The sequence below is a fragment of the Glandiceps talaboti genome, chromosome 3 (genome assembly GCF_964340395.1).
Source record: "Glandiceps talaboti chromosome 3, keGlaTala1.1, whole genome shotgun sequence".
Lineage (NCBI taxonomy): Eukaryota > Metazoa > Hemichordata > Enteropneusta > Spengelidae > Glandiceps > Glandiceps talaboti.
Genome location: NC_135551.1, coordinates 2847923 through 2871005, shown reverse-complemented (window position 1 = coordinate 2871005; position 23083 = coordinate 2847923). Strand labels below are relative to the sequence as shown.

The window sequence follows — 23083 nt, the reverse complement described above, 5'->3', positions numbered from 1 at the left end:
ACGTACAGAATGATGTCTAACAGCTAGACGTACAGAATGATGTCTAACAGCTAGAGGTACAGAATGATGTCTAACAGCTAGACGTACAGAATGATGTCTAACAGCCAGACGTACAGAATGATGTCTAACAGCTAGATGTACAGAATGATGTCTAACAGCCAGACGTACAGAATGATGTCTAACAGCCAGACGTAAAGAATGATGTCTAACAGCTAGACGTACAGAATGATGTCTAACAGCCAGACGTACAGAATGATGTCTAACAGCCAGACATACAGAATGATGTCTAACAGCTGGACGTACAGAATGATGTCTAACAGCCAGACGTACAGAATGATGTCTAACAGCTAGACGTACAGAATGATGTCTAACAGCCAGACGTACAGAATGATGTCTAACAGCCAGACGTAAAGAATGATGTCTAACAGCTAGACGTACAGAATGATGTCTAACAGCCAGACGTACAGAATGATGTCTAACAGCCAGACATACAGAATGATGTCTAACAGCCAGACGTACAGAATGATGTCTAATAGCTAGACGTACAGAATGATGTCTAACAGCCAGACATACAGAATGATGTCTAACAGCCAGACGTACAGAATGATGTCTAACAGCTAGACGTACAGAATGATGTCTAACAGCTAGAGGTACAGAATGATGTCTAACAGCCAGACATACAGAATGATGTCTAACAGCCAGACGTACAGAATGATGTCTAACAGCTAGATGTACAGAATGATGTCTAACAGCCAGACATACAGAATGATGTCTAACAGTTAGACGTACAGAATGATGTCTAATACAACAAACCTCAGTATATGCACATAATTGTGGAACTCTTTTGATCTGACCTTACTAAATTTTGTACGAAGACACAAACCTACATGAATTTTATGCATCAATATATTGCAGTGCATCAGTGATATAGGTAGCTTGATGAGGACATTGTTATTTGTAACCCCTATAATGTTACTTGTGATACTTTTCCTCATTATCATGATATCATGAATATCAAAACCTATCTTCTTAGAAATTGCTTCACTATTAATCAATTCTATTCTTAGAATAAACTATGTGCATTGTCTATGTTGCCATTAAGAGACTTGTTATACACAGATTCCTGTTACAATGATCATTGACACATGCTGTAGTCTCAGTTCTTTTTGTTTTATCACATAAAGATGAAACCTGTAGTTGAGGATGCCACCGTTGAGACCAGGAGTGTGAAGTCAGTAGGCAGTGTGTCAAAACCTGATGTACTGGACAGTAGAATAGACAATGCACCAGAATCAGGTGACACAGTGACAAGTATGGGTGAATCAGCTGGTACTGGTCAAGATGAGACAACGTTGGAAAATGAGGATACTGAAAGGTACAACATCACTATCCCACATGTACATAGTAGTAGCCATGGTAACAATAATTAAAGTAGGAATACTTATTTCAATTACAACATGTAGTCATGTAGACTAAAATCAAAATTTCAATGTATTGTAAATATATCATAATGTTAGTTTACTGTTTCAACATTTTCAATTTACCTGTGAATGCTCTAAGACTTTCTCTTCTTTGTATTTATGTTACTGTTTACAGTGTGGATACATTCAGTTTCCTGTCCAATGCATTATCTGTAGTCACCAATGTGGCAATGTCAGGTGTCCATTATGATGTTCATGACACCATAGTAGAAAGTATATCTGACAGACTAGCCAGTAAAAATTACATGGGAATTGAGGTCAGTACAAAGTTCACCTCATCATCTTACTAGTGATAAGATGTGTTGCTTAGTCATCTTGTCCAACTTACTATGCATATGGCTTTACCATGTCAAGCTGTAGTCCAGACTTTTACCATATAGACAGAATGAATGGTAATGCTGTCCTGTTAGCAAATATCAATATTAATGGTAAGGAGCTGATCCTGTCCAGTAAAGTCAACATTTAATAGATACGAATTTACCCTACATTTATGGAGACAAAAATCTATGTAGTTAGTGGTAGTATCCAGTAAATCTATACTGCAAAGTTTGTAAGTTTACCATGAATGATAAAAGGAACCAAACCATTTTGACTTATCTGTGCACTTTCATATACAATGGATGCTACAGAATAATGCAGTACACCCAATGTAAACTTATATACAGTGGATGCTACAGAACAATGCAGTACACCCAATGTAAATTTATATACAGTGGATGCTACAGAACAATGCAGTACACCCAATGTAAATTTATATACAGTGGATGCTACAGAACAATGCAGTACACCCAATGTAAACTTAATTTCATCTTCTCTTCTTTTTACTTTTTCAGCTTGAAGGCTTTGAACCTGTCAAATATGCATCCAACAAAAGAGCTGGTAAACTATTGTATCCACTTAAACCACAGAAGGTAGATCCATGTCATAATATTTACTTGGACAGCATATGTTACTAATAGTATTTCACACTATTTAGTTGGACAACATCTTTTAATACACTTGACAGCAAGTAATCAATTACATTTCACACTGTTTAGTTGGGCTATATGAATGAAGAAATACAATTTAGGTACATATGGCCGAACAAATGATTTAACAATGATCAATCAATTACATGGTACAAAAGTTGAACAACTTGAATTTTTCTGTCACCGTTTTGTACCTGTAGAATAACAATACAAGTTATTCCATTATTCATGAAGTAGATGTCAGCCATGGAAGGAAAACAGTCAATGTTAGATCACCATTACAGGTTAGTAATCAGTCAGCTTTTGGCTTAGTAAGATAGACACAATGTGGTAGATTACACAAATGGGAGATAGTGCTGCCTTTAATCACCTTGTAATCAGGATTGTGTATAAACACTGGAAGTCCCCAAAAATGTAAACTGCAAGATCTTGAAAGTCGTCAGAAATACTACCCTACTGCAGTATTAGATTGCTTTGATTGCTTTGTTGATCTTGTTGCCATAGATACAATCATTTACCAATACCAGTAGAGCAGTACTATAAACATGTCTATTGATCTCATTGCCATAGATACGCAATCATTTACCAATACCAATAGAACTGTACTATAAACATGTTTATTGATCTTGTTGCCATAGATACACAATCATTTACCAATACCAGTAGAACTGTACTATAAACAACTAGATTTACAGATCTTAGAAGGACCAGCAATCCCTGGTGAATACGATGAGGAATGGACTCTATTAGGTGTAGCAAGACCTAAATCAGACTTTGAAATCCCACTCTACATTGCCTACCATTGTGGACTTTATCTATGTCCAGTTGGACTGGGGTAAGTATAACCTACTGACAGTACTGTATAATTTATGTTATGTCTGGAATCAACTTTTTCAGAGGGTTAGGGGTGCTGATTTGCAACTTATTCTTGATCTTTAATACAACATTGAACTACAAGATGGCTTTCAGAACCACCAGCTTACACAAGGAGTGCAAACTTTCTGTAATGTTAATTGTAACATAATTCCAAAACCAAAATAGGGACAATTTTAATATTTTTGGAAATTTAAGAAACATAATTTATATTCAAAAACTTTTGCAGAACGTTACTGAGGCCATAGGACCTTAAAATAGTAATTTGACAGTGATCCATGACATGCTTTGTTTTCTAGATATTTTGTATGTGAGAATGCTGTGAAATGGCAGCAGATGTCAGCATCAGATTCTAGACAAAGTGTGTTCTCTTGTAAAGCAAAGCAAGCATCAGAACCTAACTTTAACATCAAGGTAAGTGTTGGTGTAACCTTGTACTGAATAATTTCATAGGAATTGCACAAAAAGTAATAAATAAGTAAATTTCCCTGTGGCTCGTTTATTATTTGGATTCAGCTTGAACCCATTGAAAATACTGATATTTGGTCACCCTGTGAAATGATACTACCCCCTATAGTGGTCATTCTTAGTGACCACTAAACATAAATTTTAGTCCGAATAAATTATAATGTTTTTTCAATTGTTACCACTGAGCAACACCCTAGTGTTAAACTTTATTACACAGCTATACCTTCAGTTGGTATAGTGTGGTAAAAATAACAACAGTGTGCTAACAAGAGAGGAAAGTGGAGTTGGTGGGGGAAACCTTCAGTGTTTGGTAGGTGGAAAATAGAGCATCATCCATCATACATCAGACCTGGTTTATTTGTTAGCACAACTGAATTGGTTTGCTGCAGGTACAAGGCCTAGGTGGGTTTCAACCCAAACCACAGGTGGTAAGAGACATACAATCTAATAAGCATTACATGTAATTGGCCACAGACACAGACACAGACAACAATACACAGGCATATACAGTAATTACATGTACTAGGAATTGTCTTCCAATGTATGGTCTATGATGGCTAACATAAAATATGTACTTGTCGCATCAAATATTAAACAGTGTCACTCATTTTATACTAAATCTGAAATAGATTATTTGATTAATGAAATCACACATTGTATTTTATTTGACTCCCTAGGTAATCTGCGAAGAAGTCACTTTTAGCAAGATTCCATTGAAGATACCAGAAGGAACTCCTATCTATGTGCTTAATCTACATCCTCCTCTTATTCTTCACAATTATTTGCCATACAGTATTGTATATGCCTTGGAGGTAAGTATTGTACCATATATATGCATTGGTATACTCTTATCAAGTATCAGATAGGCAGCCATATTTCTAAAACAAAATGATTTACATTTCATTGGTTGACATAGTATAGTGATTCCTACTTTTTGTATTTTCTTCCGTGTTTAGACTACACCACCAGCAACCCTTGGAGCAGGAGAAAATCTACCAATGTTTACAGTTAATCTTAAAGATAGCCTATCTCAGAGACTTCACATACAGGTATGTAAACTTATTGTCAAATATGATAACCTATCTCAGAGACTTCACATACAGGTATGTATACTTGTTGTATATATATCATTCATACATATATATTTCAATTTCCCGTAGATGTATGATTACTTGTCAGCTGACTGGGAGGGATACCTGCATTTATCCAGGCAACTCAAACCATTTGAAATGGTTGTCATGGAAACCAATGATCATGAAGAGGACAGGTTCAAATACCTGAATCTGAGTATACATACAACCCATGCCAATACAATGGATGTATTTCTGTATTCTCCATATTGGTTGGTAAACAAAACAGAACTACCTGTGGAGTTTAGAGTAAGTTTAGATTTTATGTTTAACTTGATGAAAACTGATAACTAGGACTACAGTACTTCTAAATATTAGACATATGTACAATTCATAACAATAACATGTATGATTTCTGATTGAACATTTCATACAAGCTGTTCCTATAGTTAGACTGGAAGATATGTGGTGTTACTCCACCCTCACCAGCCTGCTCTATGTCAGTGAAAGGGGTTGATGGGTGTGTGTGAGGACAGTGAAAGGGGTTGATGGGTGTGTCACATGTGAGGACAGTGAAAGGGTTGATGGGTGTGTGTGAGGACAGTGAAATTGGTTGATGGGTGTGTGTGAGGACAGTGAAAGAGTTGATGGGTGTGTGTGAGGACAGTGAAAGAGCTGATGGGTGTGTGTGAGGACAGTGAAAGGGGTTGATGGGTGTGTGTGAGGACAGTGAAAGGGGTTGATGGGTGTGTGTGAGGACAGTGAAAGGGGTTGATGGGTGTGTGTGAGGACAGTGAAAGGGGTTGATGGGTGTGTGTGAGGACAGTGAAAGGGGTTGATGGGTGTGTCACATGTGAGGACAGTGAAAGGGTTGATGGGTGTGTGTGAGGACAGTGAAAGGGGTTGATGGGTGTGTCACATGTGAGGACAGTGAAAGGGTTGATGGGTGTGTGTGAGGACAGTGAAAGGGGTTGATGGGTGTGTGTGAGGACAGTGAAAGGGGTTGATGGGTGTGTGTGAGGACAGTGAAAGGGGTTGATGGGTGTGTGTGAGGACAGTGAAAGGGTTGATGGGTGTGTGTGAGGACAGTGAAAGGGGTTGATGGGTGTGTGTGAGGACAGTGAAAGGGGTTGATGGGTGTGTGTGAGGACAGTGAAAGGGGTTGATGGGTGTGTGTGAGGACAGTGAAAGCGTTGATGGGTGTGTGTGAGGACAGTGAAAGGGTTGATGGGTGTGTGTGAGGACAGCGAAAGGGGTTGATGGGTGTGTGTGAGGACAGTGAAAGGGGTTGATGGGTGTGTGTGAGAACAGTGAAAGGGTTGATGGGTGTGTGTGAGGACAGTGAAAGGGGTTGATGGGTGTGTGTGAGGACAGTGAATGGGGTTGATGGGTGTGTGAGGACAGTGAAAGGGGTTGATAGGTGTGTGTGAGGACAGTGAAATGGGTTGATGGGTGTGTGTGAGGACAGTGAAAGGGGTTGATGGGTGTGTGTGAGGACAGTGAAAGGGGTTGATGGGTGTGTGTGAGGACAGTGAAAGGGTTGATGGGTGTGTGAGGACAGTGAAAGGGGTTGATGGGTGTGTGTGAGGACTCCCCATCATGGCATACATTACAGTCAGTGAAAGGGGTTGATGGGTGTGTGAGGATAGTGAAATGGGTTGATGGGTGTGTGTGAGGACAGTGAAAGGGGTTGATGGGTGTGTGTGACCGAGGACAGTGAAAGGGGTTGATGGGTGTGTGTGAGGACAGTGAAATGGGTTGATGGGTGTGTGTGAGGACAGTGAAAGGGGTTGATGGGTGTGTGTGAGGACAGTGAAAGGGGTTGATGGGTGTGTGTGAGGACAGTGAAAGGGGTTGATGGGTGTGTGTGAGGACAGTGAAATGGGTTGATGGGTGTGTGAGAGGACAGTGAAAGGGGTTGATGGGTGTGTGAGGACAGTGAAAGGGGTTGATGGGTGTGTGTGAGGACAGTGAAAGGGTTGATGGGTGTGTGAGGACAGTGAAAGGGGTTGATGGGTGTGTGTGAGGACTCCCCATCATGGCATACATTACAGTCAGTGAAAGGGGTTGATGGGTGTGTGAGGACAGTGAAATGGGTTGATGGGTGTGTTTGAGGACAGTGAAAGGGGTTGATGGGTGTGTGTGAGGACAGTGAAAGGGGTTGATGGGTGTGTGAGGACAGTGAAATGGGTTGATGGGTGTGTTTGAGGACAGTGAAAGGGGTTGATGGGTGTGTGTGAGGACAGTGAAATGGGTTGATGGGTGTGTGTGAGGACAGTGAAAGGGGTTGATGGGTGTGTGTGAGGACAGTGAAAGGGTTGATGGGTGTGTGTGAGGACAGTGAAAGGGGTTGATGGGTGTGTGAGGACCGTGAAAGGGGTTGATGGGTGTGTGTGAGGACTCCCCATCATGGCATACATTACAGTCAGTGAAAGGGGTTGATGGGTGTGTGAGGACAGTGAAATGGGTTGATGGGTGTGTGTGAGGACAGTGAAAGGGGTTGATGGGTGTGTGTGAGGACAGTGAAAGGGGTTGATGGGTGTGTGTGAGGACAGTGAAATGGGTTGATGGGTGTGTGTGAGGACAGTGAAAGGGGTTGATGGGTGTGTGTGAGGACAGTGAAAGGGGTTGATGGGTGTGTGTGAGGACAGTGAAATGGGTTGATGGGTGTGTGTGAGGACAGTGAAAGGGGTTGATGGGTGTGTGAGGACAGTGAAAGGGGTTGATGGGTGTGTGTGAGGACAGTGAAAGGGTTGATGGGTGTGTGAGGACAGTGAAAGGGGTTGATGGGTGTGTGTGAGGACTCCCCATCATGGCATACATTACAGTCAGTGAAAGGGGTTGATGGGTGTGTGAGGACAGTGAAATGGGTTGATGGGTGTGAGGACAGTGAAAGGGGTTGATGGGTGTGTGTGAGGACAGTGAAAGGGGTTGATGGGTGTGTGAGGACAGTGAAATGGGTTGATGGGTGTGTGTGAGGACACCCCATCATGACATAATATTACAGACTAGCTTTACTAAAGTGTGATGTTTTTATCTATTGGGTAGGGTTCAAGGTCCAGACTTGTGTATGAAAACCAGACATCTAGCTGTCCTATACTCTTTAATTTTACCAGTAAGAAGAGGAGAAGGGTAAGTTCTGAGTCCTGCAATAACTTTTATGTAGTTACACACACAGCATTTCGGTGCTTATGTCATATAATGAATGGTGGTCATATTTGTTGTCCCATTTTTGTCAGTATGCCAAGAATAAAAAAATATCAACACTTATTTCAAATCTTTACAGCTATGTTATCAGTCTCATAATTGTATTTCACCTTGACCTTCAACTTCAGGGTCAGTATTTCACCTTGACCTTCAACTTCAGGGTCAGTATTTCACCTTGACATTCAACTTCAGGGTCAGTATTTCACCTTGACCTTCAACTTCAGGGTCAGTATTTCACCTTGACCTTCAACTTCAGGGTCAGTATTTCACCTTGACCTTCAACTTCAGGGTCAGTATCTCACTTTGACCTTCAACTTCAGGGTCAGTATTTCATTTTGACCTTCAACTTCAGGGTCAAAATTCCAATAATTAATTTAATTCAACCAGATACAAAGATGAGTTTATTAAACCTTGTTCATATGGTATTCAGACAAAATTGTTAAATTATGTAGCAGTACAGGTGTTGATGAAAGAATAATGTTGTGGAGTCATTTAATGATGTCATGGAGTCACTTAAAGATGTCTTGGAAATTTCAGAGTATCAGTCCAACTACAATATTGAGCGGGTCCCAGGTGTTATATTCGGAAACAGTTCTTGAAGATGCTTGATGATTTAGGAATAAAACCAAGAGACCAGTTTCCAAAGTTAAAATTCTTTATTTTTCCGACGTTTCGGTCTTTCACAGAAGACCTTCCTCAGGGTACTAAAAATGAATAAAAGCAGTGAAAAGGACCGGTAAAAAACTAGATATTGGGCAGTGATACAATAAAAGCATAAAATATAAAAGGATACTTGGTAAAATGATACAGGTGAATAAAAAGTTCGAAAAATGGAAGTGTTGAACAAAATAAAAGACTTACAAAGTGGTTCAAACGGCACACAGGTAAACTACGTGTCAACCGAGCGGATCATGGATGTTACTGACAAGTGATTGAGAAAGGCCCACCTAGCTGAGTGTAAATTAAAAAAGAAAATGAATGGGCTAGGGGGTATATAGAACAAACGGGGTCACATGGGTTACCAGTCTTTTTTGTTCAAGCCGTTTGGTGAAAGTGTATCTAACTCATGGACTATTTTAAGTTCAAGCTGTTTTCTAATCTTATCTGTTTTGGAAAATACTTTACAGAGTCCTGAGAATTGGAAATCATTCATGCTGTGACATTGACTGTTAAAATGAGCGGCTACTGGGGTGTCCTTGTGTGTTTTGATACTGTATATGTGTTCCTTGATACGTACACGAAGTTCCCGTTTTGTTTCTCCTATGTATAACATGTTACATTTTGAACAGTTGATGACATATATTAAGTTCCTTGTGCTGCATGTTAGTTGTCCAGTGATCGGGTATGATTTCTTTGTCATGGGGTTCGTGATTCTGTCATTGTTGTGTATGATCATTGAAGGGCACACTTTACATTTGTTGCATGGCTTGCAGTTCCCCGGGTCTTTACTTTTTGTTGTTTCTTTGATGTTGGCTCTTACCAGGATCTTTTTGAGATTGGGCGGTTGTTTATAGGAGATAATAGGTGGTGTATGAAAGGTATCTTTGGTTTGTTGATCAGAGTTGAGTATGGACCAGTGTTTACGAATTATGGTGGATATGCTTGGTAGTGATGGATGGTAGGTTAAAACAAATGGTATTCTTCCTTGTGAGTCCTTATTTTTGTCCTTGTATTGAAGCAGGTGATTGCGTTGAGTATCTCTGGCTTTCTGGATGGCATTGGAAATTGTAGTCTGTTTATACTTTCTATTAGTTAGTTGGTGTTCTAGTTTTTTTGTTTCAGCGGTGTATAGCGTGTTATCCGAGCATATACGCCTGTATCGTAGAGCTTGACTATAAGGGATGGATTTGAAGACATGGCGTGGATGACAGGACGATGGCAGAAGATATGAATGTTTATCAGTGGGTTTGCTGTATACAGTTGTATGGAGTTCGTTGTTCTTTATGAACATCTTTGTGTCAAGGAATGCAATTTCTGAAGTGCTGTGTTCCATGGTGAATTGGAGTGTAGGATGGATCGAATTGCAGTGAGTATGGAAGTCAGAGAGTTGTTGATCGCCGTGTAACCAGATGAATCTGACGTCATCGATGAATCTCTTCCATTTTTCTGGTTTGAGTGGAGAGCTGGATATGATTTCCCATTGCTATATTGGCATATGATGGGGCCATTTTACTGCCCATTGCTATGTTGGCATATGATGAGGCCATTTTACTGCCCATTGCTATGTTGGCATATGATGGGGCCATTTTACTGCCCATTGCTATATTGGCATATGATGGGGCCATTTTACTGCCCATTGCTATGTTGGCATATGATGGGGCCATTTTACTGCCCATTGCTATGTTGGCATATGATGGGGCCATTTTACTGCCCATTGCTATGTTGGCATATGATGGGGCCATTTTACTGCCCATTGCTATGTTGGCATATGATGGGGCCATTTTACTGCCCATTGCTATGTTGGCATATGATGGGGCCATTTTACTGCCCATTGCTATGTTGGCATATGATGGGGCCATTTTACTGCCCATTGCTATGTTGGCATATGATGGGGCCATTTTACTGCCCATTGCTATGTTGGCATATGATGGGGCCATTTTACTGCCCATTGCTATGTTGGCATATGATGGGGCCATTTTACTGCCCATTGCTATGTTGGCATATGATGGGGCCATTTTACTGCCCATTGCTATGTTGGCATATGATGGGGCCATTTTACTGCCCATTGCTATGTTGGCATATGATGGGGCCATTTTACTGCCCATTGCTATGTTGGCATATGATGGGGCCATTTTACTGCCCATTGCTATGTTGGCATATGATGGGGCCATTTTACTGCCCATTGCTATGTTGGCATATGATGGGGCCATTTTACTGCCCATTGCTGTTCCTTGTATTTGTAAATAAAATGTGTCGTTAAATTTGAAGTAGTTTTTGCTCAGAATGAATTCGATCATTTCGGTGACTAGTTGTGGATGTGGAGTTGTGGTATTGTTCTCTTCCAGTGCTTCTTGTACAGCCTTTATTCCATATTCATGGGGAATATTTGTATATACAGAGATATGACATCCATTGTGACTAGAGTGGCAGTGTTAGGCATTGTGATGTTCTTGATATCTTGTAAGTGATGAGTGGTGTCTTTAATATGTGATGGTAGGTCATGTACGATAGGTTGCAGAATAAAGTCAACATATTGTGCCAGCGGGGTTGTAAGAGATTGGCATTGTGGGATAATTGGCCGTAGTGGTGTGTTCTCCTTGTGAATTTTTGGTAGTCCGTAGAAATGTCCTGGCTTCGGTTCTTTAGGTATCAGCTTGTTAGAGAGATCACGTGATATCCATTTTTTCTGTTCCCATCTTTTAATTTTTCTTTCAAGTTGTTTTAAGTAGAGATCCGTTGGGTCTTCATCAAGTTGTCTGTAGAAGTTTGTATTATCCAGGTGTTTCATGCATTGGTCTATGTACCATGGTGTATCCATGACTACGATACCGCCACCCTTGTCTGCTGCTTTGATGGTTATATCATCTCGATGTGAAATTTCGTTGATTGCTTTCCTCTCTCCTTCGCTTATATTGTTGTATGTTTTTTTCCAATTTTTTCGTTCTAAAATGTCTTGTTCTACTGCATTCAGGAAAGCTTCAAGGGTTATGTTTTGGTTTGGAGGGGGGTTGTAGTGAGATTTTTCGCGTTTGAATGGACCGGCTTCGTTCACTTGTGGATTACTTTGATTCTCTCTATCTCTATAGAGGTATTTAAGTCTGCATTTTCGTTTAAATTCACCAATATCTGATTGTAGTTCATTCAAGTTGATATGATTGGGTGTGGGGCAAAACATAAGACCTTTCGAGAGAACACTAGCTTGAGCCTCGGTTAGTTGACTTGATGACAGATTAGTGACAATTGAAGTATCTGGTGGGGGTGGAGTTGTTTGCTTTTTTCTGTTTGAGTGTCTATTGTTTCTTTGCTTCTTGTTAAAACGTCGATTCGGTTTACTGTGATTTCCCGGATGCATGCGATCGGGTTGGTCTTCGACAAGACGTTGCAGTTTCGATCTTTGTTTGTTTATTCTAAGTTGTCTTAATTTAGTTGTCATCGATGATAGTTTTTCATGAACGTGAGTTAAGTCAATGGGGTGGAATTTATCTTCCATCTCTTCTTTTGTCTTCTTGATGTCACTTTGAACAGATGATAACACTTTCTTGTTTTCTTTGATCAATAAATTTATGCAAGTCTTTTGTGTTCGGAGTAATGTGAATTTCCATTTTTCATTGAGGTGTTGATTGTAGCCATTAGTATGTGGACGAATTTTAATTTGTAGTCCAGTTGGTGTCACATTCCGTTTACGGTGTTGTGTTAGGTTTTGGATATGACATTGGAGATTGACATTCTTTTGTTCGAGTTTCTTCAGGCGGTTGAAAAAGTTCCACTGTATTCTACTCAAGTTTAGATGGGTCGCCATATTATAGGATCCATGGAGGACTTGGATGCACGGGACTTCTCTTAAAGTAACAGATAATTTGGAAATTTCAGAGTATCAGTCCAACTACAATATTGAGCGGGTCCCAGGTGTAAAGATGTCATTGAGTCACTTAATGATGTCATGGTGGAGTCACTTAATGATGTCATGGAGTCACTTAATGATGTCATGAAGTCACTTAATGATGTCATGGTGGAGTCACTTAATGATGTCATGGAGCCACTTAAAGCTGTCATGGAGTCACTTAATGATGTCGTGGTGGAGTCACTTAATGATGTCATGGAGCCACTCAATGATGTCATGGTGGAGTCACCTAATGATGTCATGAAGTCACCTAATGATGTCATGAAGTCACTTAATGATGTCATGGTGGAGTCACTTAATGATGTCGTGGAGTCACTTAATGATGTCATGAAGTCACTTAATGATGTCATGGTGGAGTCACTTAATGATTTCATGAAGTCACTTAATGATGTCATGGTGGAGTCACTTAATGATGTCGTGGAGTCACTTAAAGATGTCATGAAGTCACTTAATGATGTTGTGGCGGAGTCACTTAATGATGTCGTGGAGTCACTTAAAGATGTCGTGAAGTCACTTAATGATGTCATGGAGCCACTTAATGATGTCATGAAGTCACTTAATGATGTCATGGTGGAGTCATTTAATGTTGTCATGGAGTCACTTAAAGATGTCATGGAGTCACTTAATGATGTCGTGGTGGAGTCACTTAATGATGTCGTGGAGTCACTTAATGTCATGAAGTCACTTAATGATGTTGTGGTGGAGTCACTTAATGATGTCATGGTGGAGTCATTTAATGATGTCGTGGAGTCACTTAATGATGTCATGAAGTCACTTAATGATGCCATGGTGGAGTCACTTAATGATGTCGTGGAGTCACTTAATGATGTCATGAAGTCACTTAATGATATAGTGGTGGAGTCACTTAATGATGTCGTGGAGCCACTTAAAGATGTCATGAAGTCACTTAATGATGTCATGAAGTCACTTAATGATGTCGTGGAGCCACTTAAAGATGTCATGAAGTCACCTAATGATGTCATGGTGGAGTCACTTAATGATGTCGTGGAGTCACTTAATGATGTCATGAAGTCACTTAATGATGTCGTGGTGGAGTCACTTAATGATGTCGTGGTGTCACTTAATGATGTCATGAAATCACTTAATGATGTCATGGTGGAGTCACTTAATGATTTCATGAAGTCACTTAATGATGTCATGGGTGGAGTCACTTAATGATTTCATGAAGTCACTTAATGATGTCATGGTGGAGTCACTTAATGATGTCGTGGAGTCACTTAATGATATCATGAAGTCACTTAATGATGTCATGGTGGAGTCATTTAATGATGTCGTGGAGTCACTTAAAGATGTCATGAAGTCACTTAATGATGTTGTGGCGGAGTCACTTAATGATGTCGTGGAGTCACTTAAAGATGTCGTGAAGTCACTTAATGATGTCATGGAGCCACTTAATGATGTCATGAAGTCACTTAATGATGTCATGGTGGAGTCATTTAATGTTGTCATGGAGTCACTTAAAGATGTCATGGAGTCACTTAATGATGTCGTGGTGGAGTCACTTAATGATGTCGTGGAGTCACTTAATAATGTCATGAAGTCACTTAATGATGTTGTGGTGGAGTCACTTAATGATGTCATGGTGGAGTCACTTAATGATGTCGTGGAGTCACTTAATGATGTCATGAAGTCACTTAATGATGCCATGGTGGAGTCACTTAATGATGTCGTGGAGTCACTTAATGATGTCATGAAGTCACTTAATGATATAGTGGTGGAGTCACTTAATGATGTCGTGGAGCCACTTAAAGATGTCATGAAGTCACTTAATGATGTCATGAAGTCACTTAATGATGTCGTGGAGCCACTTAAAGATGTCATGAAGTCACTTAATGATGTCGTGGTGGAGTCACTTAATGATGTCGTGGAGTCACTTAATGATGTCATGAAATCACTTAATGATGTCATGGTGGAGTCACTTAATGATGTCGTGGAGTCACTTAATGATGTCATGGTGGAGTCACTTAATGATGTCGTGGAGTCACTTAAAGATGTCATGAAGTCACTTAATGATATCATGGTGGAGTCACTTAATGATGTCGTGGAGTCACTTAATGATGATGTGGTGGAGTCACTTAATGATGTGGAGTCACTTAAAGATGTCATGAAGTCACTTAATGATGTCATCGTGGAGTCACTTAATGATGTCATGGAGCCACTTAATGATGTCATGAAGTCACTTAATGATGTCATGGTGGAATCATTTAGTGATGTCATGGAGTCACTTAAAGATGTCATGGAGTCACTTAATGATGTCGTGGTGGAGTCACTTAATGATGTCATGAAGTCACTTAATGATGTCAGGGTGGAGTCACTTAATGATGTCGTGGAGTCACTTAAAGATGTCATGGAGTCACTTAATGATGTCATGGAGTCACTTAATGGTGTCATGGAGTCACTTAATGATGCCGTGGAGTCACTTAATGGTGTCATGGAGTCACTTAATGATGTCATGGTGGAGTCACTTAATGATGTCGTGGAGTCACTTAAAGATGTCATGAAGTCACTTAATGATGTCATGGTGGAGTCACTTAATGATGTCGTGGAGTCACTTAATGATGTTGTGGTGGAGTCACTTAATGATGTGGAGTCACTTAAAGATGTCATGAAGTCACTTAATGATGTCATGGTGGAGTCACTTAATGATGTCATGGAGCCACTTAATGATGTCATGAAGTCACTTAATGATGTCATGGTGGAGTCATTTAATGATGTCATGGAGTCATTTAATGATGTCATGGAGTCACTTAATGATGTCATGGTGGAGTCACTTAATGATGTCATGGTGGAGTCACTTAATGATGTCATGGAGTCACTTAATGATGTCGTGGTGGAGTCACTTAATGATGTCATGAAGTCACTTAATGATGTCATGGTGGAATCACTTAATGGTGTCATGGAGTCACTTAATGATGTGGTGGAGTCACTTTAATGATATCTTGGAGTCACTTAATGATGTCGTGGAGTCACTTAATGGTGTCTTTGTGGAGTCACTTAATGATGTCATGGTGGCGCCACTTAATGATGACGTGGAGTCACTTGATAATGTCGTGGCATCACTTAATGATGTCGTGGACTCACTGAAGGATGTCGTGGTGGAGTCACTTAATGATGTCGCGGAGTCACTTAATGATGTCATGTAGTCACTTAATGATGTCATGTAGTCACTTAATGATGTCAGGAGATAGACAGACATTTCCAGTGAAAGTTTACAATCAAAACAGTGACAAAACTTTTTTTTATTAGTTATGAATGTGACATATGAAACCATGGTCAACAATTTTAAATGTTTTCTTACATTTTAGGCCAAGATTCGGGTATTTGAGTCAGATTGGTCACAGTCATTCTCTTTGGATACAATTGGTAGTTCTGGAGTGGTGACATGCAGAGATAAACGACATGACAGGACATATCAGGTAGGGTAGTATAGACAATATATACTGTAACACTACAGTAAACGGCATGACAGGACTTACCAGGTAGGGTAGTATAGACAATATATACTGTAACAGTAAACGGCATGACAGGACTTACCAGGTAGGGTAGTATAGACAATATATACTGTAACAGTAAACGGCATGACAGGACTTACCAGGTAGGGTAGTATAGACAATATATACTGTAACAGTAAACGGCATGACAGAACTTACCAGGTAGGGTAGTATAGACAATATATACTGTAACAGTAAACGGCATGACAGGACTTACCAGGTAGGGTAGTATAGACAATATATACTGTAACAGTAAACGGCATGACAGGACTTACCAGGTAGGGTAGTATAGACAATATGTACTGTAACAGTAAACGGCATGACAGGACTTACCAGTTAGGGTAGTATAGACAATATATACTGTAACAGTAAACAACATGACAGGACTTACCAGGTAGGGTAGTATAGACAATATATACTGTAACAGTAAATGGCATGATAGGACATACCAGGTAGGGTACTAGGGTGGTATAGACAATGTCTTGGCTGGCTTGAAATCTGCAGGTTATAGGTTGAGCCTCATTGCTGCCATTTGTTTGTGCCATTTGCTTCTGGCGAAAGTCTATGGGCAAGTGTTAATCCGTGAATGTGTTTCAGTCAACCTAGCTGTATAAATTGGGACCTGGAATGACAGAGAATATTTCTTATGTACCTCATAGGCTTAGTAAGTATTGTGTACTACCCAGGGGTTTGATTTCTGTGGAACCATTTCATATTTTACACATTTTAGTTTCACTGAGTTGTTTTCATGAAAAAAAGAATATATACAAACCAATGTAATTTATATAATGATTGATAAGAAAAAAACAAGCATGATGTGAAAGTTTGACAAGATTTGTAATTGTCTAACAAGGAAAAATTGACACAGACTGGGTTTCTTTAAGGGTAGTTATATTTATTATTGATTTGTGATGTTTTATCTTTCAGTTCTGGTTGGAAATCACCATGTCTCATTTGACATTGACAAAGATTGTCACATTAATGCCATATTTCCTTGTCTTAAATAAAACTGAAAGCTCACTCAGTTTTATTGAGGAAGGTTTGAAAGCTGCAGTCTGGGTGGATGTCAAACCTAACGAGGTAAGAACTATTATTAATTTGTGCCTATAAACTATATCAATCAACCAGCTTTGATAGGGTTTGGACAGGATCGAGAACCAACAAATAATCAATTTCAAACTAATCCAGATTACTGTGTTGGGGCAGGACTAATTATATTTATTAGTAACTGGTACACAACAATCCCCTTTGTGTGCTGAAAGTTGAGGCTATGGATAGGTTAATGCTGAAAAGAAACCAATGAAGAAAATTACAACTACTTCATGTCTTTGGCAGATTATTACAATGATCTCCATCTGTCTGACCATATGTGTGTCCTTAGTAGTAATTTGTCTGCTATGCAATATCCAATTCCTTTTAAACCTGTCACAAAGATGACATGTCATATGGGAGATAAAACTAAAACACTAAAATATAGTTTATTTATTATTTATAACTCAAAAAAGTGTAATAAATAGTGTCTACCCGTATTATCACTTCGTTGACCCTTGACCTTCAGAATCAGTTATCAAATCCAGCCATTTCTTGCCTATCACAGCCACTTTGATGTAGTTACTTGTTGCCACTAATTTCTTTTATTAAAATCATGTCACCATTCACTCACATTGAAAAGAAAAGTATTTTAGGGTGTATTTTCTATAAAGACTTGTATTGATAATGAGTATAGTAAGTTATGCAGCTGAGCCCTTTCAAGGACTTTGCACTTTACTATTTTGTCATACATTTTAAAAACCTCATGTTTGATATGTTAAATAGCTATAATTGTTCTGTTGATAGTGCATACCTTTCTGGCCTGGCAGCAGTTCTATGAAATTGTTTGTGAAGAACTCAGAAAGTCATATCACATCACAGCATTTTAGAGTTGATAAACCACACTCTACTGTGTTAAGAATGCAAGAAGGGGTAAGTGTAATATGTATTGTAATTAGCCTATTTTTGGGGCCTTTAGGGAGACATCGGGGGGGGGGGGGGGGGAGCAATGAGTTTAAGTCATTATTTTCTGTTTATATTACAACACCTATTAAGTAAAGTGTTTCTGTATGAACCACAATCATTTATAGCATCCATATCAAGTGTAAAGGTATAACTCTTTCATTTTCACATTAGAAAGGCCACATGTTAGGCTTGTAAATAAACCAATTGAAACAGTATACTTTTACACTTAATATGAATATAGATGAATGCAGCACATAGAGAAAGTGCTTTACTTCAGTGTTATTCATTGTATTTCCATGGAGTGTGCAACTTAGTCCTGTCAAAGGATTTCTGCTGAAATATGTGATTGTGTTTATGTGTGTATGTGTCTGCATAAAAAGAAAATCACTGGAAACAATTCCCAGCACACACAAAACAAATATTTATAAAAAGACACATCCTTCTGTGCTAAGGATACAAGAAACTGATTACAACAATATCAAAGGTACTGTCCTACTCAACTTTACAGTTGAAGTTTACAATGAAGTAATCTAATCCAATCTAATCTAATCTAATCTTAATTGCCTTTTTAGTGGAAATCAGTCATTCAATAATTATTTATAATTAGCTAATTCAGTCACTTTGTACATATACACTAGAAAATAACAACTTTAACCAATTGGGCACCACCCAGAAGTTTCTCTTAAGTATTTTAATACCTTGGCCCCAAAGCATGAAGTGTTACAACTTCAGCACTAAAATGACAATTTCCAACAAAATGTGTTAGTTCTTGGACTCCTGTATTTCTATAACTACTTTGAATATTGGTTATCAGAGCGATTTTCAAAGAGATATTGTTATGGTACAATTTCCAAAAAGTTTTAGAAAATAATATAGTTTAGTTGTTCATGTACTACCTGCAGACATTCTGTAAGTGCAATATAAAGTATTTGTAAAGTAAACCTTGTATAACTATTAAATGTAAATGGTGGTGGTTTCATTTACAGACTGCTCTCAATGTTGATGTCACTGGAGGAACTGAAGGACCAACAACTGTCACATTTGTTCCATATGTGTGTGGTAATGCACCTGTAAGGATAGATAATTTATGTGAAGACAAAGTCTTTATCAAGGTGTCACAAAAGTAAGCTCACTGTATTTATTCACTTCAGACTTATACCATGATGACAAATAGTAAAGGGAGACAAACTGACCTGAAATGTAAGGGACATGGTCTGCAACTTATAAGTATTTTTAGTCATTTTTGTTTCCAAATAAAAGTTTACTTATATTTTACCCTTCACTATCACTAGCTGCCACTGCCAAACTCCCACTGTATAAAATGCTGTGATACTGTAGTGTAATACATAAGACTAAAATGATGTCATGTTATTTCATATATTCACTGTGACAACAGTTGATACGGTGGGAGTTTTGTCAGTGACTACTAGTCGTTAAACAAGTGCCAGTTAAGGGTTAAATATAAGTAACCTTTTATTTAGAAAAATTTGCACACCATGTCCCTTTAATGTCAATTATTGTACATGTAAGTGTACATCACAGTGAAGTATATTTGGTTAAAGTGTTTTCAACCACATCTTTGCTATTTTGTCCTCATTTTACACTACTAAATGTACACCATCACTTTATTGTCAAAGTACTCCTTTACTAAATGTACACCATCACTTCATTGTCAAAGTACTCCTTTACTAAATGTACACCATCACTTCATTGTCAAAGTCACTACTTTACTAAATGTACACCATCACTTCATTGTCAAAGTCACTACTTTACTAAATGTACACCATCACTTCATTGTCAAAGTACTCCTTTACTAAATGTACACCATCACTTCATTGTCAAAGTCACTACTTTACTAAATGTACACCATCACTTCATTGTCAAAATACTCCTTGTTTCTCACATATGAGTTTATATGTAATGCAATGCAATGTCTACAGACAACTAGAACAGCCACATTTCATATGCTAAGAATGTACCTAGACTATCAATTTGAAAATCCAAGTAGCTCAAAGCACCAAAAACTCCTTTTAAAATCAATAGATAGGTTTGGTTTTTACCATTTTGTTTTCCACAAAATAAGATAACACATCAAAACAATGTCTTAATTTTTTGATAGGAATAGCAACAATGTAATGTTGATCATGCCAAACCAATCACTGTTGTACACTTGGGATGACCCAACGGTGGAAAGAACCTTATGGTGGAATCTATATAATAGAAATAAACCATCATTCCCTGCTATGATATCCAAGGTAAATAACTATGTTATTCCCTGCTATGATATCCAGGGTGTAAATAAATATATTACTCCCTGCTATGATATCCAAGGTAAATAAATATATTATTCCCTGCTATGATATTCAAGGTAAATAAATATGTTATTCCCTGCTATGATATCCAAGGTAAATAAATATATTACTCCCTGCTATGATATTCAAGGTAAATAAATATGTTATTCCCTGCTATGATATTCAAGGTAAATAAATATGTTATTCCCTGCTATGGTATCCAGGGTAAATAAATATTTTATTCCCTGCTATGATATCCAAGGTAATTTTAAATATGTATGATATCCAAGTCAAATATTTATTCCCTGCTGTGATATCCAAGGTAAATAAATGTGTTATGCCATGTTATGATATCCAAAGTAATTTTTAATATGATATTCAAGGTAAATAAATATGTTATTCCCTGCTATGATATCCAAGGTAAATAAATATTTTATTCCCTGCTATGATATCCAAGGTAAATAAATATCTTATTCCCTGCTATGATATCCAAGGTAAATAAATGTGTTATTCCATGTTATGATATCCAAAATAATTTCAAATATGTTATTCGCTGCTATGATATTCAAGGTAAATAAATATGTTATTACCTGCTATGATATCCAAGGTAAATAAATATTTTATTCCCTGCAATGTAAATATTTCATTGATCCTTATTTTTGAGCTCAATAGCAAACATACTTACATGTACACAAAAATAGCCTCTGTTCTTGGGCCAATTAAAGTTCTTGGTTATTTTTATTTTTAGGATGCCAGTAATAAAGTGAATGTCAGTTTTGATAGTGTTCGAAGAAGTAGTCTTGCTGGAGATGGAGATTATGTGGATGGTGAAGATGCAAGTGTATATAGTACTGATGAAGGTAAACTAGTGTCATTAAATGTTACATTCCATGTCTTGTACAATACTGATGAAGGTAAACTAGTGTCATTTCAATGTTATAGTCAGTGACTTGTACAATACTGATGAAGGTAAACTAGTGTCATTTCAATGTTATAGTCAGTGACTTGTACAATACTGATGAAGGTAAACTAGTGTCATTTCAATGTTATAGTCAATGACTTGTACAGTACTGATGAAGGTAAACTAGTGTCATTTCAATGTTATAGTCAATGACTTGTACAGTACTGATGAAGGTAAACTAGTGTCATTTCAATGTTATAGTCAATGACTTGTACAGTACTGATGAAGGTAAACTAGTGTTATTTCAATGTTATAGTCAATGACTTGTACAGTACTGATGAAGGTAAACTAGTGTCATTTCAATGTTATAGTCAATGACTTGTACAGTACTGATGAAGGTAAACTAGTGTCATTTCAATGTTATAGTCAATGACTTGTACAGTACTGATGAAGGTAAACTAGTGTCATTTCAATGTTATAGTCAATGACTTGTACAGTACTGATGAAGGTAAACTAGTGTCATTTCAATGTTATAGTCAGTGACTTGTACAGTACTGATGAAGGTAAACTAGTGTCATTTCAATGTTATAGTCAATGACTTGTATAGTACTGATGAAGGTAAACTAGTGTCATTTCAATGTTATAGTCAATGACTTGTACAGTACTGATGAAGGTAAACTAGTGTCATTTCAATGTTATAGTCAATGACTTGTACAGTACTGATGAAGGTAAACTAGTGTCATTTCAATGTTATAGTCAATGACTTGTACAGTACTGATGAAGGTAAACTAGTGTCATTTCAATGTTATAGTCAATGACTTGTACAGTACTGATGAAGGTAAACTAGTGTCATTTCAATGTTATAGTCAATGACTTGTACAGTACTGATGAAGGTAAACTAGTGTCATTTCAATGTTATAGTCAATGACTTGTGCAGTACTGATGAAGGTAAACTAGTGTCATTTCAATGTTATAGTCAATGACTTGTACAGTACTGATGAAGGTAAACTAGTGTCATTTCAATGTTATAGTCAATGACTTGTATAGTACTGATGAAGGTAAACTAGTGTCATTTCAATGTTATAGTCAATGACTTGTACAGTACTGATGAAGGTAAACTAGTGTCATTTCAATGTTATAGTCAATGACTTAATGTACAATACTGATGAAGGTAAACTAGTGTCATTTCAATGTTATAGTCAATGACTTAATGTACAATACTGATGAAGGTAAACTAGTGTCATTTCAATGTTACATTCCATGTCTTGTACAATACTGATGAAGGTAAACTAGTGTCATTTCAATGTTATAGTCAATGACTTGTAGAGTACTGATGAAGGTAAACTAGTGTCATTTCAATGTTAGTCAATGACTTGTACAGTACTGATGAAGGTAAACTAGTGTCATTTCAATGTTACAGTCCATGTCTTGTACAGTACTGATGAAGGTAAACTAGTGTCATTTCAATGTTATAGTCAATGACTTGTACAGTACTGATGAAGGTAAACTAGTGTCATTTCAATGTTATAGTCAATGACTTGTACAGTACTGATGAAGGTAAACTAGTGTCATTTCAATGTTATAGTCAATGACTTGTACAGTACTGATGAAGGTAAACTAGTGTTATTTCAATGTTATAGTCAATGACTTGTACAGTACTGATGAAGGTAAACTAGTGTCATTTCAATGTTATAGTCAATGACTTGTACAGTACTGATGAAGGTAAACTAGTGTCATTTCAATGTTATAGTCAATG

The 23083-nt window shown here is 38.0% G+C and overlaps 1 protein-coding gene across 1 annotated transcript in view; it reads left to right on the top strand.

Moving 5' to 3' along the window:
* LOC144432913 (intermembrane lipid transfer protein VPS13A-like) overlaps positions 1 to 23083 on the top strand; it is a 164026-nt gene that overhangs the window by 103745 nt on the left and 37198 nt on the right. Inside the window, exons 47-62 of the mRNA XM_078121213.1 lie at positions 1185 to 1375; positions 1597 to 1738; positions 2315 to 2392; positions 2650 to 2733; positions 3088 to 3284; positions 3622 to 3736; positions 4468 to 4602; positions 4747 to 4839; positions 4951 to 5169; positions 7909 to 7992; positions 15955 to 16065; positions 17068 to 17220; positions 17977 to 18102; positions 19122 to 19258; positions 20255 to 20390; positions 21175 to 21286. Coding sequence (XP_077977339.1) covers positions 1185 to 1375; positions 1597 to 1738; positions 2315 to 2392; positions 2650 to 2733; positions 3088 to 3284; positions 3622 to 3736; positions 4468 to 4602; positions 4747 to 4839; positions 4951 to 5169; positions 7909 to 7992; positions 15955 to 16065; positions 17068 to 17220; positions 17977 to 18102; positions 19122 to 19258; positions 20255 to 20390; positions 21175 to 21286 — 2113 coding nt within the window. The remainder of the gene's footprint in view (positions 1 to 1184; positions 1376 to 1596; positions 1739 to 2314; positions 2393 to 2649; positions 2734 to 3087; positions 3285 to 3621; positions 3737 to 4467; positions 4603 to 4746; positions 4840 to 4950; positions 5170 to 7908; positions 7993 to 15954; positions 16066 to 17067; positions 17221 to 17976; positions 18103 to 19121; positions 19259 to 20254; positions 20391 to 21174; positions 21287 to 23083) is intronic.